The sequence below is a fragment of the Myotis brandtii genome, unplaced genomic scaffold, assembly GCF_000412655.1.
Source record: "Myotis brandtii unplaced genomic scaffold, ASM41265v1 scaffold132, whole genome shotgun sequence".
NCBI lineage: Eukaryota > Metazoa > Chordata > Mammalia > Chiroptera > Vespertilionidae > Myotis > Myotis brandtii.
This window is the reverse complement of record NW_005354673.1, coordinates 1,050,827-1,069,421: the sequence shown is the minus strand read 5'-3', so window position 1 is coordinate 1,069,421 and position 18,595 is coordinate 1,050,827. Positions and strand designations below refer to the sequence as shown.

At 39.1% G+C, this 18,595-nt stretch overlaps 1 protein-coding gene across 1 annotated transcript in view; it reads right to left on the bottom strand.

Moving 5' to 3' along the window:
* Positions 1–1,060: 1,060 nt before the first annotated feature.
* Positions 1,061–18,595, bottom strand: part of SEL1L (sel-1 suppressor of lin-12-like (C. elegans)) — a 60,221-nt gene continuing 42,686 nt past the window's right edge. Inside the window, exons 14-23 of the mRNA XM_014534728.1 lie at positions 16,117–16,185; positions 14,166–14,243; positions 13,168–13,230; positions 11,803–11,890; positions 11,338–11,486; positions 9,952–10,117; positions 9,320–9,394; positions 8,046–8,218; positions 5,311–5,439; positions 1,061–2,573 (exon numbers count right to left, since the gene is read on the bottom strand). Coding sequence (XP_014390214.1) covers positions 2,364–2,573; positions 5,311–5,439; positions 8,046–8,218; positions 9,320–9,394; positions 9,952–10,117; positions 11,338–11,486; positions 11,803–11,890; positions 13,168–13,230; positions 14,166–14,243; positions 16,117–16,185 — 1,200 coding nt within the window. The 3' untranslated portion in view covers positions 1,061–2,363. The remainder of the gene's footprint in view (positions 2,574–5,310; positions 5,440–8,045; positions 8,219–9,319; positions 9,395–9,951; positions 10,118–11,337; positions 11,487–11,802; positions 11,891–13,167; positions 13,231–14,165; positions 14,244–16,116; positions 16,186–18,595) is intronic.

Sequence of the window (18,595 nt, the reverse complement as noted above, 5' to 3'; positions counted from 1 at the left end):
TGATTAGGTTAAGTATTGAGCATTATTTTAGGAGAAACACCAGTTCCTTGAGAAGGGAGCAGAGTATTTTGAGACAGTCAGAAGGACTGACGTCACCAAGCCATAGGAACGAAGTTATTTTAAGTATACCGTTCGAATTTCCAGTAGCAAAAGACCCATGGTAAAACAGGAAGTGGAAAAGGCCAAGAAAGGGGTATTTGGAGTATCTATAATAATAAAAGCGTAATATGCTAATTAGACCGGACACGATGTAGCCGGGGCTGCCAGGGAAGCCCAGGTCCCCGGTCCCAGGTGCCAGAGGGAAGCCGGTGCCGCCAGCCGGGGAAAGGAAGGCCTGCTCTTACACGAATTTCGTGCACTGGGCCTCTAGTTAATAATAAAAAGGACACAGTGAATGGCAAACTGGTAGGAAGCTTGTTACTGCATGAAGAACAGACTGCCCTTCCCCATCTAGCTTTGGTAGTGCACACTGTTATAGGACATGTTTTTCCAAAGTATTGGAGGGAAGTAGAGAGAGAGATAAAATGCTGCTAAAGGAGAAAGTAGGTGGGTGGTAGAGGGGAAAAAGTGGAAGTTAAACTTTAAATCAATTAAAACAGTTCCTTTGAAATGAAGCGTGGCTGATAGGATTCTGAAGGGTGGGGGCAGAGGCAGTAAAGACATCCCCATATCCTATCCACTGCTCCTGAATCGCCAAGTGTAAGAGATCAAACAAGTTGTAATATTCACAAGAGCTACCCAAAGTGGCATTATACTTTTGAGAGTAACATTTCCTGCCTTCGAGGAGAGTTTGCTGGCCAGGTGTCTCGTAAAATCTACTCTAAGCAAAAAAGCATACATCATCACATTGAAAGCCCTCATGTTCATTACGGACTAATTAAATCTGGTTCTAAATGCAACCCCAACTTCAGGAACCAGCCCTACAACTCTACAATAACAAACTCTTCAAGTTTTCTGGCAGGTGAGGGGTTATGGAAAGAGAGTATAAAGGTTAAGAAAACAGACTGAGGTCAGTAGGCCCAGAAAGCCTGCTCAGGTGCAAACGTAGTCTCAGACAATGGAAAGAAATACAAACTGTTTAATTTTTTCATTTGCAAGATATGTGAAGTTTGCAAGCTTTCTTCACTGTTGTTTCCTATACAATTTAATCAGACAATTCTCGAGTGGAATAGCCTTCTTTTCCTAGTGTTCACAGTGGGAGGGTGATGAATATGACAGCTGAGCATGTGGCTCATTTTCCACTGTCACATAAAACGGCAAAAGTGAAAATCCACCTGAACAGTGTGAACAGGCTTTGGCTGTCCTCGACCACTGAGTTTCATGCACCCTAGATCCTGTCTCAGCCTTAGTATTATCATGGTAGTCAACATATGCCGTACCTTTGCAGTATTTTATACTTAAGAGAATTCAGGAGGGTGACCTGTTCCTTTGCAATAAGAAATGCAAACTAAATAAGCCCTGGGAACTATTGGGTCAACTTTCGGGGAAGGATGTCTATGGTCTTAGCACCCCATGCAGGGTTCTATAATATTGCTTTCTAATTTCTCCCACTTAGTCCATCCTCTGGCTTCCAGATCAAGGCTCTGCGTACTTAAAACAAGCAAATTACATTAAGTAGGTGGGGCAAACGCATGTGTTAGCTCAAGGAATCAGTTCACAATGTTTTATAGATATTCCATTCCAAAGAAATGAAATTCACACATAACGCTAACAAGGCCTTTCAGTCTCTGAAGGAGAGAAGTGTGGTATAAAATATGACAATCACCAGCAGTCAGAAACCTCCCTTCCTTCCCTTTTATAAAGTAACAAATGTGCTGAATACGTGGTACTTGCATGTGGATTGGCAGAAGTTTCTGCTATGGCCATTCTGAAACACTTTGAAGCCTTTTTTTTTTTTTACGTTAAAGGCAAGTTCTATTTCCAGACTTTCAAATATATTAAGGTTAAACTTGCGAGTAACTGGGTTTTCCTTTTCACACATCAGTTTTTAGTGTCGATGCATAAGACCTTGAAGATGGTTGATCGGAGAACTTATGCACATTGAGAGAATGACCAAAAGGACCCAAGAGAGCTGGATACAGTAGACATTACTTTGAGGGTCTCACGTATGTTTCCAGAACAAACCAAAAAAAGGAAAGCCACTGAGAGTTGTTATTCCAAACGGCACTGAAATTCAACTCAGTTTAGGTAAGAGTTACTTATCCCTGAAAATAAAGGCATCAGATTCTAAGCAGCTGTAGGAATTCAATGCTTCCTTGTGCCTCTTCCAGGAGGTGGCCACGGAGCCAGAGTCCCAGATCAAACGCAGGTGTTCTCTGCAAAGGATTCCCTCAGTTGTCATTGATCAAGGCTGGGCGCAGCCATTACTGTGGCGGCTGCTGCTCCGGTGGCGCCTCCTGCTGTGGTGGTGCTGGCCGTGGCCCGGGGGGCCTGGGGCCGGGCATGTCTTGGTGCTGCCTCTGCCTGTAAGCTATGACTGTTCCCAGCAGCAACGCGATGATAGTCATGAGGTAAAGGTCCCACTCAGGTCCCAAAAGCTGGTCCATATCAACTTGGGTAAATACATCTCGAATCTTAATGGGAATAGAAAAATCGTTATGCTCACTAACATGTCAGAGAAGAAATCAGGAAAATTATATCACCAATTAGAGATAAATACAGAACTTATTAAAATAATTGGTTTTAGGGACATTTTACAATGTTTTTATTAAAAAGGTTTTAAAAGCCTTGAACTGAAACTCAAAAAATAATGTGTCTCAGGAACAGCTATTATTTCATAACAGTTGAGTATGTGAAGTGCCTGGCAGGGTTTCCTTTCATCAGCAACCTAATGCACTCATTCCCAACCATTTCCCCCAGGAAATGTCTGAGATGAGCACTGGGGACGAGGGAGGGTCAGGGAAAATTGTCAGTCTCGGTGCACCTGGAGCCCATTTGCAGTCAGGGCACAGCGGCTAAGAAGCTCTGCTCTAGTGACACAGGGCTATGTTATCCCTTCTCTCAGGTAACTGAAGATGGCAGAGTGCAAATGTTTCATAGAGGAATGAATAATGCTTTCTGGTTAGGGTTTAACTAAATATTTAACACCTGAATTTGAACTTAAAAGTCATGGTTTTAGTCTATGATATATATAGAATATACATAGATATATATCTTTTTTTAGAGAAAGAGGAAGGGAGAGGGATAGAGAGATAGGAACATTGATGAGAGGAAGAAACAGCATCAATCAGCTGCCTCCTGCATGCCCCCTACTGGGGATCAAGCCCGCAACCCGGGCATGTGCCCTGACTGGAATCGAACCATGGCCTCCTTGTTCCTGGGTCAATGCTCGACTGCTGAACCACACAGGCTGTGCTAGTCTATGATATTTTAATTGTCCTAGTGTCACTTAAATGATTCCTCTTATTTTCTGACTGCCATTTATTCACAAAGAGACAAGTATAATCCCTTGTGTTTAAATAACATTACATTTAAAAGGTCCCCATCCATATATATAAAAGGCTAATATGCAAAGTGTCCTCTCGGGAGTTTGACCGCTTGCTATGACGTGCGCTGACCACCAGGGGACGGCGCAGAACAAAGGAAGGCCCTGGCCGGCAGCTAGAAGGCCCTGATAGGCCTGATCGCTGGCCAGGTCTAGTGACCCTACCCGTGCACGAATTTCATGCACTGGGCCTCTAGTAATATATATTTGCAGGTACAGGCACTATATATTTTTGGAAAGATTATAAGAAACTATTAGCTGCATTTCCTGGGGAGGGAATGGAGATGGGAGATTTTGTGTTTATCTTACTATTCAACTTCCTTGCCATGAATACTTACTACTTTAAAAAAATGTATTTTTATTGATTTCAGAGAAGAAGGGAGAGGGAGAGAGAGATAGAAACATCAATGGTGACAGAGAATCACTGATTGGCTGACTCCTGCATGCCCCCTCCTGGGGATCGCGCCTGCAACCTGGGCATGTACCCTGGCCAGAAATCGAACCATGACCTCCTGGTTCATAGGTTGACGCTCAACCACTAAGCCACACCAGCAGAGTATTACTTATTTTTTTTTAGGTAGAATATCTACATGGTAGGATTATAGGGCATTTTATTGTCTTTATATTTCTGTTTTAAAAAGAAAGAATATATTTTATTGCATAATCAAATCCTAGACTGTAATCAATAGTTTATTAGTCTTAAAAATTGTGAGAGACAGGGTCTGGAATAGTCCTGGCAGAGAAACAGCACACTACCACACTGTTAGCTTTTTAACGGAAGGAACAAAGATCCTGTCAATTAACAAGGGGTTCAGCCCTGGCCCAGGCTACCAAGCAATTATAAATTTGCCATTACAAATGCATAAGATATCGGTAGGACAGAGCTCAACATCTCAGTCCTCTGGAGCCCTATACACAGGAGCCCTCAGTAGCACGGGCTAGGGCTGCATGAGGGGGAAGTCAAACTTCTCTTTATAGATGCTGGAGCAGCATGGACTACATTTATATCTGTGTAACACAGGAGGGTTCTATTCTGGAATCCACTGCTGAGATGAGGTATCCACCTGTTCTGAAAGATGTTAACCAGATTTCAACACCATCCTTTCCTGGAATGAATTAAAGTTAAATAGCCCTTGTTTCTGCATATATTTGAAGACTTTCAGAGTTCAATGCTGTACTAGTTAATCCATTTTGAGGAACTCTAGGTATTGGAAACAAAATGCAAAACTGGAGAACCTAAGGGCAACACATAAGTGTTGTCAACTAAAGTCAGTAGCTTGGAAGAGAATGGCTAACCCATCTCCTCTCTAGGTTCTGCCTTTAGCTTATTTAAATAGTTCAAGGTATTTTTAGAGAACAAATTCTGGTAGTGGTTTTAACATGTTTCACTATCACAAGAATCTGAAGTGCAACAGCCTAGGCAGGTTCTCAGGTTCTACTTCTTCTTCCTCCTTTTCTAAATTCTCTTTTTCTTAGGGAGGTCTGAGTCACTTCTAGGCAGGCAGTCATCTGATTTAATGTTTAGTTAACTACTGTTTCAAATTGCCATGGGTCAGTCTCAGTTTTCCCCAAACCAGAAAACATCTGCATCAATGCAAAATGCTTTAGCACTGGAACCACTTGTGATGCTACCTGAAACTACTAACAGCTTTGTGGCCACATTCATCCCTCCCCTGATGAGGACAGCGGGTACTTCACCTGGGGGAAGAAGGGAAGAGACCAGACACTCCCAGGATACTCCTCCCCTCTCCCCCAACATTTAAAATACAAGCCTCTGGACTGAGGTTACATCATTTGTGTTTAACTGAAAGGCGTGGGCCACTTACATTTGTTTCCCGTATGTACTGCAAGAAATAGACGACGCCCAATTTGCAGAGCGCTAGGAAGACTGGTACTTGTGCATCTGGGCTGGCTTCAGCTGCCATGTCATAAAAACGCTTTGCAAGGTGAATATCCTGTGAGATAGGTGATAAACCCAAATTCATTTCTTGCTAATTTAAGAATCATTGTTTTTTAGTTTATACATTAGGAAAATTTATTTTATCTTTCAAGTTTCATTTTAAAATTTCCCTTACCTAAAGAAAACCCAACTTGTAATTGGATAAAAGTTCTTTAATTACCTAACAGCTTAATTTGGAAAATTTTAATTGAAAATTTTTAAGACTTCATTCATGCTCCCCTCCCAACCTGACATCCACTTGCTGTGTAGACTTTCAGAGTTAAATGCTGCACCGTCTTACAGCTACACATAACACTGTTAATCTGGACACTTCCAAGGGTGACCTGTGAGTTGCAAGTTAATTTTTTCCTACTTAAAACTTTAGCCAGCTCCAGGTTTCAGTTTGGAGCAGTGAACTTCAAACTGGAGTAGACAGTCAAGATTTCCCAAGGGACACTGTTAAGGCACATCCTGTGTCTCCCTGTCTTAGATTTCTGTGAAGGGCAAAGCAAGTCACTGGTAATTTTGGCACAGGTTGGAGTATTCAGATATATGTAGAATGGGATGGTGGGAGTTGTGAAATCTTCATTTACCAAACTTACTTCTTCTATACCCTGACTACTGTCAAAGAATATCATCCTCCTAGGAAAAAATTCCACGAGACATGGGAAAGAAAGGCTAAGCATTAAAGATGACTTTCCCCCACATACTTAAATATAAACAATTGCTTTCAGCTATTCCCTATATGTACCTGGGGTGGGTCATTAGTTGAAAAGAAGGGCACCTTCAGCTAACTGTAATAGTATGGTCAGTGTCTTTGATTTTTAAAAATATATATAACTAACATTTTTTTGAACTGCCATATTTTTCAAGTTCATGGATAAAACTATATGATAATACAGGCTATATGTGTTTGAGTAAATAGGGTAATTAAATTGAAGCTATCAAATATATCCTGAATTATTTATTTCAATTATAACCAATCCTGGTCTTATTTAATACTTAATATTTTTCTAGTTATACTAGATGCTGATTAGTTTTTAGTAGCAGGAATGTCTCTTTCATTTAAAAAATAAGAACAAAATGGGAAAAGGTCATTATGATGTCTTATAAAAACGAATGGATTTACTGTTATTTTTACACATAATTAATTATTCTTAAAAGTTGAATCCTAGAGTTCCCTCTCATCACTCTGATGCCTTTTATCACATTCTTTTTCGTAAGAATTTACATAAGCTATACATCATATTACATTACAAATTAAATGATGAGATGAGAAAAGCACACTGATTAGGTTCTTGATTTATAATCTATTATAAAAGTAGTATCAGAGTTATAAGACTTTAGTCATCTTGATTCCTAGGTGTATTCTATACAGGTCACAACTTACATGTGATTTTTATATTAGTCATCAAACAACAATTACATACATTTCAATGGGAATACTAGGCTATAATTATGAATTCAGGGAGAAAAGAAAAAGATGCAATATGCAATTAAAGAATTTACTACACATTTTTAAAAAAGTAATAATGGGCATGTCAAATTATTTACAGTAATTTAAACATTTTATTAAAAATGTTCTTATTTAAAATAGCTAGAACTTAGACCCTTTGAAACTTATGATGAAAATATTTATTTATTTATTTATTTATTTATTTATTTCAGAGAGGAAGGGAAAGGGAGAAACAACAAAGATGAGAAAGAATCATCGACCAGATGCCTCCTGCACACCCCCCACTGGGGATTGAGCCAGCAACACGGCATGTACCCTGACAGGAACCGAACCCTGACTTCCTGGTTCACAGGTGTAGACCACTGAGCAATACTGGCTGGGCTATGATGAAAAATTTTAAATGTCAACTTAAAAATGCACGAGATAATATAATTTTTCAAAAATTTTAAGGGTACATGGACAAAACTTAAGGTTTAAAGACAGTTAGACTTCACTAGGAAGGTTTAAGAGTCAGAAATAAGGGGAGGAGGTGGAGGACTGGGTGAAAAAGGTGAAGGAACTGAGAAGTACAGATTGGTAGTTACAAAGTAGTCATGGGATGTAAAGTACAACATAGGAAATATAGTCAATAATATTTTAGTAACTATGAATACTGCCAGGTGGGTACTGGAAATATCAGGGGGAACACTTTATAAAGTATGTGATTGTCTAATCACTGTGGAACAATGGAAACTAATATAAAATAATATTGACTGTAACTGTAATTGACAAAACATTTTTTAATTAAAAAAATCAGGAATAAGTTTATCTATAGCAACCATCTTAATTCATTTCAAAATAATTTAGAAGCAATAGAATTTATCTGATTATGGGTGGACAGTTTCTCAAACGAGGAGTTATCAGTAGAAGGTGCACTGCCTTTCTGTTTTCATGAATCTGTTTTTGCCTTAATATTTTAAATATATGTGTGTGGATATCAATATGTGTGTATGCTGGAAGATGAGAGAGATGCGGGGGCAATCTTGTGAAATATTGCAAAACTGCCTCACAACTTAGTATCTAAAATCTGCGCACATTCCAAAGAAAGCCTATTTTCTATAAAAATGCAGACCTTTCCCCAAATCACAGTTTATATTATTCAAACATTAATTTGAAGTACTGCTCACCTGTTTAATGCCTAGTCCTTTCTCATGCATATATCCCAGATTAAACATAGCCTGTGCGCTGTGTTGCTGCTCAGATGCTAGACGATAATGAATAAATGCAGTCTCGTAATCCACATCGGTGCCAAATCCATAGAAATGGTAGTCTCCAAGCTTAATTCTAGCCACAGTATAGCCTTAAACAAAAGTTAAATGCAAAACTGCCAATAAATAAAGTATTTAAAACAGATCACACTGTTATTTCTCTTCCTATTAACATGATTACATAAAACAGAATTTTAATTTGTAGTACACAAATTTTACAACCAACCCTTTAGCTAAGCTATAAATTCAGTAAAAATTTAAATTAGAACTACTCTTCTGAAGAGGGTTTTGTAATAGTCAAGGAGAGGTAGAACAAGGTAGGTGGCAACACGCCCCCCCCCCCATGTCTCGCCCTAGTGGGGACCAAGCCCACAACCTGGGCATGTGCCCTTGACTGGAATCGAACTTGGGACCCTTCAGTCCACAGGCTGATGCTCTATCCACTGAGCCAAACCAGCTAGGCTCCAATAATATTTTTTAAATGATCATGCTCTATTCTATGATGTCATTTACATTTTAAAATCATTTAACTGGACCCTTGTTTATGCTTGAAGAAGGGATGGTAGGCACAAAACATGGAGAGTAGTTTGTGAGAGAAAGAAACAGTCAAATGGAAAACTGGAGAAAGGTTAAAATCTTTTGGGGTTTGGACTAATATTCTATTCAATTTTCATTTACATAATATACGGGTTTCAAACTAAAAACCAGAGAGAAAACCATAGCATGACTTAAACGTCTAGTACAAATACCTTGCAATTCAGTTTAGAAGCCCTGGGACTAGAATTTCCATTTTTTTTAAAATATATTTTATTGATTTTTTACAGAGAGGAAGGGAGAGGGATAGAGAGTTAGAAACATCGATGAGAGAGAAACATCGATCAGCTGCCTCCTGCACATCTCCCACTGGGGATGTGCCCGCAACCAAGGTACATGCCCTTGACCGGAATCGAACCTGGGACCTTTCAGTCCACAGGCCGATGCTCTATCCACTGAGCCAAACTGGTTAGGGCTAGAATTTCCATTTTAAGAATAAATACCAATCACGATGCTAACAAGTTAAGCAATAGTATCTCTGCTTAATTTTAAGGTGATGAATGGCAGGACTAAATTTTTATGGGAGATTTAAGAAAACACCCCCAAAAAAACAAAATAAAGAGAGGTTCCTTATCCTTTAAGATGAACCAACCACTCACCTTGCGAGGCAGCCCTGTTCCAGTGGAGCAAAGCTCTGGGGTAGGTTTCATTCTCACCTACAATGGTGGCTTCTCCTACATGGAAAGAGGTAACACAAACCAGGCATTTAGGGAAAGACACTAGACTTTTAGGCTTCATTTTCAAGCTAGAACGAGTATGTGGAGCATAACTGAAATAAGAATTGGAATATAACAAATAATAAATGGAAAATATATTGTATTAAAATTAAATAAGTACTAGAATAAAATACTGAGTTCCAAGGAATCACTGCATTTAGGACATTACATCCTGAAACACGTTTTATCCACAGAACCAGTAATGAGACTGAGTACTGGGCCACTCTGGGGACCCACATAAGCTGGAAAAACAGTATTTTATATCTGCTATTTTGTGAAAATGTTATTTGCTGAAAGCAGCAGCCAATTTTATGATGAATGTCAAATCTATTTCTACTGTCAATTCTAAAAAACTAAGCTGGATGTGAGAGATCTGAAGTAAAATAACTTAAACAAGAGGGACAAATTCTGTTTACAGCAACAAAGAATGTTCTTTGTGGCTTTTCCTTTTAGACAGGTAACCTGATGTGAGTCCTTGCATTCTGAACCCGAGGTAGCACTCAGATGAACCTTACTCTGGTCAAGGATGAAGGCAGCGTTGCTCTGTGCCACTTCATAGCCCTGTTCGGCCAGCAGGAGGTACTGGATCACGGCGGCGTTGTAATCGCCGTCTTTATAGCTGTTATAAGCAGTCATAAGCCTCTCGGACCAGCGGCCCCGTTCACACACATTCTTAAACAGCTGTGAGAACAGGAAAGAAAAAAAACAACAACAACAGAATAAGAAAGATAAGCTAGAAAATCATTTTCACATTAGCCACGTGAGTGGTAAGTACGCTCTTTCAATGTCGGGTAATTTTACTGAATATATGTAAAGTCTGGGATATATATTTGAAGCTTTCACTTAATCTTTAGAATAGTTTATACAAATAGTAGCAAACAATTATATACCACTGACACTGGTCAGACACTGTTCTAGTGATTTATGTATACTATGTACATTAACTCACTTAACCCTCCCATGGAGTCCACTTTATAAGGTGAGTCTTATTAACAGTTACATTTTACAAGTAAGGAAACTGGATCAGAGAGAGCTTTAGAAACTTTGTAAACATGTATCGATGTCACTCTAAAGTGCCAATTAGGAGATATTAAAACACCCCTTTGTAACATTCATTTAGCCTCCTAGCATATGCTTTTTTGACGCTATGTATCAGATACTGTCTTAGGTGCTAGAGACAGCAGACACAGTATCTGCCCTTATTAACACTGATTCTAAAAGGGAGGGTAAATAAAATAAGTGTGATGGCCCCACACAGACCCCCCTGTCTTCCCTCAGTATACCAGTAGGCTAAGTCTGTTTCAACTCTAGAAGAAATCACACAAGAAAACAACAATTAAAACAGTAGACTTGCCGAAACTGGTTTGGCTCAGTGGATAGGGCATCGGCCTGCGGACTGAAGGGTCCCAGGTTCGATTCCGGTCAAGGGCATGTACCTTGGTTGCGGGCACATCCCCAGTGGGAGATGTGCAGGAGGCAGCTGATCGATGTTTCTCTCTCATCGATGTTTCTAACTCTCTATCCATCTCCCTTCCTCTCTGTAAAAAATCAATAAAATATATTTAAAAAACAAACAAACAAAAAACCAGTAGACTTTCCGCCCAGCTGGCGTGGCTCGTGGCTCAGTGGTTGAGCGTCAACCTATAAACCAGGAGGACACTGTTCGATTCCTGGTCAGGGCACATGCCAGGGTTGTGGGCTCAATCCCCTGTGTGGAGCGTGCAGGAGGCAGCCAATCAATGATTCTCTCTCATCACTGATATTTCTTTCTCTCTCCCTCACTTCCTTCCTCTCTGAGATCAATAAAAATATGTTAAACAAACAAACAAACAAAAAACAACAGTAGACTTCCGACTGGGAAAATTAATTTCCTGTACAGAAGTTGGTAGAAGAGCCCTCACCTCCACTGCATTGTGGCAGGATCGCATCACACCTGTGCCGCTGGCGTGCATCTGTGCTAGGTTATAGAAAGCCAGGATATGGCCTCCCTGAGAAGCTAAGTTAAAATACTTCAAGGCCTGTTTATAATCCCTCTTGACTCCAATGCCATCTGTAAGGAAAATCACAGGAAAGGTCAGGAACAGTCTCAGATAAGATTCAGCTGAAGCATCAGAGAAGTAGAGGATAAAACAAAATAAAATTCAGAATTCTTACTCGGGAAAAATGTGAATCCTATCAACACAGATCTGTACATTAATATATATCAACATAATTTTACAATAAAAAGCAAGATGCACAGATCATTGAATTGGGAGAACATGAATCAGCCAGTATTCAACACTCTCATTTCCATATCATAGTGACATCTAGTGGAAAAAGGTAATTTACATCTTGGTGTGTTTATCATTAATTCCACCATCACTTACTATAGTACATGGAGCCAAGCTGTAGTTGCCCATCCACCCAGCCTTGCTCAGCAGCTTTCTGGAAATACTTCAGTGCCAGATCATAATTCTGTAAAAAAAGATCATCTCATCACACAATCACATGATGAGAAACCTCAAAAGGCTGACATACTCGAAAGTCAGAAGATTAATTTATTTAAAAAAATTAATAAAGCACACAAAATAGTCTTGGAGAGCCATTAAAAGAAATACCTTCTAATTTTTATAGCCGATAATAATAGACTTGAAGTCACAGGGGGATTATATTTAAGATGTTGAAGAAAAGCAAATCGAGCTTTTGTGAGACAATTTGCATGTTGGCTCTCGGAAAGCATAAACACCACCAGTGGAACACAAGGACAGGATTTAAGAAACAGTTGTATCTTTTCTGTTAACCAACCAATCCTTTTTAAAACCTCAATTCTTCTAGTATTAAATAAGGGTAATCATCCGAACATTATGCAATCATTAAACTTCAAATATCATGTATCCATAGAGATAAACTGAAACAAAGATCACTACGGAACTTCAGTTTCCTAAAATGACTAGAAGGAATAAAAACGAGATCACACTACTGTTTCTTATGCTAAGGAATGCCTACAGATTAGAATCCCAAACCTAGCTCTTAGTTTCAGGCCCAAATAAAAAGAACATATTGCTTAGAGATATCCCACAGAAAAAGGGGATAGCAAGGAGACTCCAGGGCATCCCACCTCAGGAAATAGCACAGAAGAATGAGAACAATGGCTCAGGAAAACCAAGTGCCCTTGCAGTCACAGAACTCCAGGGAAGAAAGTGCTAATGATATACAACCAAAAAATGTGGAGTTGACATTCAGGAGGTTTCTGGATGACTTGTATTGAGCAGTTTCATGAGGCAGAACCTGATTGCTCTGAGCTAATGAGTGAGCGGTAGCAGCTCATATAGTTCATTTTTTGGAAAAACTTGGCTGTGCAGCGAAGGGCTGCAGAGAAAAGAGGTAGTGGCTAGAAGGGCAAAGGGTAGAACAGAAAGCTTTTCTCCTCTAAATGGGAGAGACCTTAGCATTTTCTTAGGCTTAAGTTAAGAAGTACAAGTCTAGGAGAGATGGAAGAGTAGACAGGGTAGAGAGCATTGGTGGAAGGATGAGAAACAGCTTCAGGAGAAGGTGCCTGAGTCAGAGCCATTCTAACAAGGCAGTTGGTACAGCGAATACAGAGTGAAGGATGGTAAGGACAACAGGAAACAGTTTAGGTTTGGTTATAATGAAGTGGCCTGCCTAGGCTGGCTGGGAGCTAGTTAAGGAATACTTCCCTACCTCACCAACTGACTCCTTGTTAAAATCAGAATGTTAGATGGGAAACTTACAACTTGAACTCCTCTCCCGTAGAGGTAAGCCATTCCAAGCCCACTCTGTCCAACTGGGTTGCCCTGCAAACCAGAGACAACAGTGTGAAAAAATTAATTACAAAGTAGGCAAGACTAAATGCCTGCAAAATAAACAATTAACAAGCATGTTCAAAACCCATCTTAGCACTTTTCAATTCAAAATAAAATTTTCTCCTTCCCATCAAGCTAAACATAATATTGACTTTTAGGTATTTGGGGTTTTTAAAATTTTCTGAAAAAGAGTAAATAGTAAATTCATTTAGAATTAAATTTTCATGACTTACCTTATGACCATCTGTTCCATGAATTTATGATATAAAACATAACTAACATATTTCATCTTTTAAAGACTAAAAACAGGTCACTTTCTTGGGTAGTTTTTTAATTAGTAACTTTCCTCCTCAAACAAGAAGGAAGACTCCATGGGGTAGAGTCAACAACCATGTAATAACAGCAATACTGGGATTAGGCAGCAAAGAAATGCTTACGATTATTGAAGTGTCCAAAACCAAAGATAACCATTGTTTTGAGACTTTAGTTGGCAAAGAGATATGTGTATGGTACACACTGGAGGCATATAGGTTCTTAAGTATTCATAGGTTGCTTTCTTTGCACCAGAGAATGCCTAAATTATGTACTGTTATTATCAAAATTATCCAATTGTGTAATTTTTAAACCTCAAGATGCAACACAGATAAGGAAAATTATGTAACTTTCAATTCCATTTCTAAAATCACATTTCCCTGATCAGGACATTTCTCAGTAAAATTTTGAGAGAGGCTTAATATACAATAATCTGGTCCCTAAAAAAATTGCTTTTTATTGAGAACTTTTTTCCTCATTCAATTCATTCACATGAATGCTTTCACTAATTTATGGCATGACGGTCATGATTCATCTTTTAATATAATAAACTTATTTATTAAAATAATAGTAACGTGATACACATTTGAATGTACTGAGTCACAAGGTCTTACCATGTCAGCAGCTTTCTTAAAGTAGTGAAGGGCTGTCTCATTACTCTGAGGCACAATATCACTTCCCTCTGAGTACATCTGGAAAACAGACCCCAATTTTATTATGAGGCATAATCCTCTCTCCAATTACATTGTTCTCCTATCTCATCTCATTCTGGTTTTTGTTAGATCTCATGAAATCTTTTAACAAAATTAAAATTCCCCAAAGGATATTTTAGAATTAAAAGCAAAACCTGAAAAGTAGACATTTTTATACTATTATACATTCTGTCATATCAAATTTATGATTTACCTTATGACCATCTGGTCCATGAATTTAATATCCTATATAATAAAAGCCTAATATGCAAATTAACTGAACAGGTGGAATGACTGGTGGAACAACCGGTCGCTATGACATGTACTGACCACCAAGGAGCAGACACTCAACACAGGAGCTGCCCCCAGCCCACAGGCCCCAGGCCAGCCACAGCGCGTGCCAAGAGGGGTCCCCTGATCGCCCTGCCGGTTGCCTCGCAGATCGGCCCTGATCTAGGGACCCTACCCATGCACACATTTTGTGTACCTGGCCTCTGGTAAATATATAAAGACATAAATATATAAATCAACTTATAGGTCAATCTCAGGAGAAGAAATCTTTAACCCCCAGAGGAATCTATTTTCTCACTCTATCCCAGTGCAGTTAACTGGGTTGACACATTGCTTGGGACCTGTGATTAAACGAGGAAAGGAAGGCTATCAGCAATGTCTTTTCCGTTCTTCTCTACCACTACTTCCCCCAGGCTAAGATTGAAGGTAGTGAAAGTTCAGGAAAAGAAACAACTAAATGGTTATTCTAAAAGGTTTCAAGCACCAAATGATTAAAATCTCAGGGATCATGATAAAGGACAAAAAGAAAGAACAGAATGACCAATACTGTTTTTATCCACATACACATTAACGACAGACATCATTTTTGAGATAGGGTTAGTTAGTAATTAGAGCAAAGATTGAAAGGGCTCAAATGAAAAGTTCTTAAATGCTTAACAGGAATCGTGAGGAACACCACTATTGTCTAAAATCTAAATGTAAAGTTCTTAGGCCCCAATTAACTGTGATCCTGTGGCAAATACTGATTAGATTTTTCTATTTTGAAAAAACCTTTGAGATATATTCTATCTGAGCTTCCTAACATAGGATTTGGTTATAGATGAAAATACTGATTAGTTTACACTAGAATAGCTTTCAAAATAATGAAAAAGGAAGTTAATAGATTGTGCTATGACATATGGAATCTACTCATTAAGTCTCTAGACTTAAATGTCCTCTTGAGAAAAGGACCGCACTGACAGGTGGGTAATAGCTGTCTCATTTAAGATGATAAAAGGTCTGCAGACAAATTTCAACAAAATCTAAGTGCCTTTATTCAGCATGGAAGTTAACAGGTAATTATGACAGACTAGCAAAAATCCGCACAGCATTGATTCCTCATTATTATGTACTAGAGGCCCTATCACAAAATTCGTGCAAGAGTAGGTCCTCACAGCCCCGGCTGCCTCAGCCCTCACAGCCTCGGTGGCTGCCTCGGCCCTTGCAGCCCCAGCTTCACCTGGAAGGTTGTCCGGAAGGATATCCGGACTGTCGTTCTGTTGTTGGGCCATTCTGTCAATTTGCATATTACACTTTTATTACTACAGATATTATTATAGATGATATATGAAAAGTAGGAGCTTGGATAGTGGTGGTTAATATCAGTGGAGAATTAACATACTGAAGAGCAAATGCTATTACGTTTAAGTCACCTAGGAAATTGCCTCAGATTGGAAATGCCTTAGGATAAGACACAATAACTTTGCCCTGGAAATGTTATTTCCAGTTTGTTTTGGGTAGATTGTAGATCTTGAATACAGTATGTACTCACTCTGCAAACACCTCTTGCTATTACACAATACATTCATGGGACATAGAGTACCTTTCCCAAGAAGGCCATCGCATGTGAGTTGCCAGCATTCGCTGCTAAATTGAAGTAGTCAAACGCTCTCTGTGAGGAAAGAATTTATTAAAAATAGTTTTTAATAGAATCCACCCTTGGTTTTTAACCAAAATAGTTATTTCAGGAACAGTTCAAAAATCTTGTTGCATGGCAGAATCTCAGTTTAAGTAAATGGCAACATGACACCTATTGGTTGCTCCAAGGTACCCCCCCACCATATCCAATTTATCAATAAGTCCTGTTACCACCAAATCCATCTACCTTCTACCCTCCATTACCACAATTCTAGTCAAAGCTACATTATCTCTCACCTGACTTCTAAAATACTCCCCTTGGCGAAACCAGTTTGGCTCAGTGGATAGAGTGTCGGCCTGCGGACTGAAGGGTCCCAGGTTCGATTCCGGTCAAGGGCATGTACCTTGGTTGTGGGCACATCCCCAGTGGGAGATGTGCAGGAGGCAGCTGATCGATGTTTCTCTCTCATCGATGTTTCTAACTCTCTATCTCTCTCCTTTCCTCTCTGTAAAAAATCAATAAAAAATATATTAAAATACTCCCCTGACCTCCCTGCTTTTTATTCTAGGGTTATCCAAAGCGACTGTTCTTAAATCTCTTCATACTGGTCCTTACAGTCCCCTGAAGTTCTGTAGAAAATATACTGTCATGATCAGGCACTACTTATCTCAGTATTGCTCCCTCTTGCTCTCTGCACTCTGGGCATACCAGCCTTGTCCTTCCTGCCTTAGGACCTACGTACATACTGTTCTTTCTGGCCTGGAATAATTTTACCTCCAGGCTCAACTTAAATGTCACCCATGTCTCTTCAGAGACAACTGCCACCTCCCACTCAGTAATCTGTTATTGGATGCTTTAATTCTCCTTAGTAACAACAATCACAATTTATTACCTATTTTTGCTGTGATCATTTAAAAAGCAGCAAATGAAAAAATAAATAAATAAAAAATAAAAAGTATCGAATTCTTTTATTAAACTTGAAGCTCTATAAGGACTTAAGGACTGAAGCATTGTATCTGAAATGCCTAGCAGTGAATGGCACATAGTAGGCACGCAAATATTTGTTGAATTAACATGTACTGGGAAATCCTTTTCTTCCCTCTTCATAGCCTGTAAAATAATTTGTGCAGTTGCTTCACAGGTAAGTGGCATACACACCAAAAATATTTCAAAATTTGTTGTGCAAAAGGTATGCAACAAACTTATCAGAATTCTGTCCTCTCACCTAATGTTTTTATTAAGATTTTATCTGATGCTGCACTGGCCTAGTGACATACATTTTAATGACCCAAAGACAATAAGAGCTGTCAAAATGCCATCTGAATTTTTAAAAGTAGATATTAGGCATAGTTGTGTTGATACATCTAATTCTTAAAGTTGATGGGACATGGGTACATGAAGTAACCTTCACTAGAATACTTAACTGGCATGGGAGAAAAACAAAGCTTTTTGAATCTGACAAGCATTCATAGAGGAGTTATTATGTGCTAGGCAGTGCGAGGTGCTGGGAAAAGACTGGAAAATAAGGCAGATGCAGCCCATGCTTTTGGACCTTATGTTCTAGCAGAGGAAACAACTTAATTAACTAACTTACATAATTAACTAATTTACAACGGACAAGGGCCATAAGGAATACAGATTTTCAGAAATCCTAACTGTGGTACATGACTTATTCCTGGAGTGGGGCTGAGGCCCGAGGAGACATTAGAAGAAAAGATATTGCAGTTGAGCTCTGGAGGATGACAAGGAATTAGCTATATGAAGAAAGGGGTGGGGTAATATTTACTCTAGCCAGATAGGCCAGCATTCCAGAAGCCCTGAGACAGAGAGGTTCTTGATATTTTCAAAGACTTGAGAAAAGATCCTCGTGACTATGACTGAGAAAGCAAGGGGCTGGTGAGGTAAACGGAGATGGGAATGGGGCCTAAGGGGCCATGTAAAGGTTTCGGTCTTTAAGCTACTAGAATCTGTGGACCACTCAAGAGTTTTAAGAAAGGGAGCCATATGATCAGATGTCTGGTTCACAAAGACAGGCTACTGCTCAGGAAATTTAAGCAGTAGGTAATTCACACAAGTGACAGGTGTCCTGATGGAAGAAAAGGGAAGAGATGGTGACACTTAGGACATAAAGCAGACAAAATCTGATGACTGGATATAGATCTGACTATTACCATTGTGTACTCCTAATTTCTCATAAACTCAACAATGAATTTTCCTTAGTTCTACAAAATATTTTCTAATGGGAGTTTTAAGATATACTTCAATCACATACCTATAGAAAAAAATACATTGTTTATATATTTTTGGCATTATTAAGAACTAGATTTTAGAACTGATAAAACATTTCCCAACCCTATGAGGTATAATCACATTTTTATTCTTCAACTTCCTCAGGGGTTAGTTAAATCTCAAAGGTTCATTTGTAATGGCTGTCTTAATAACA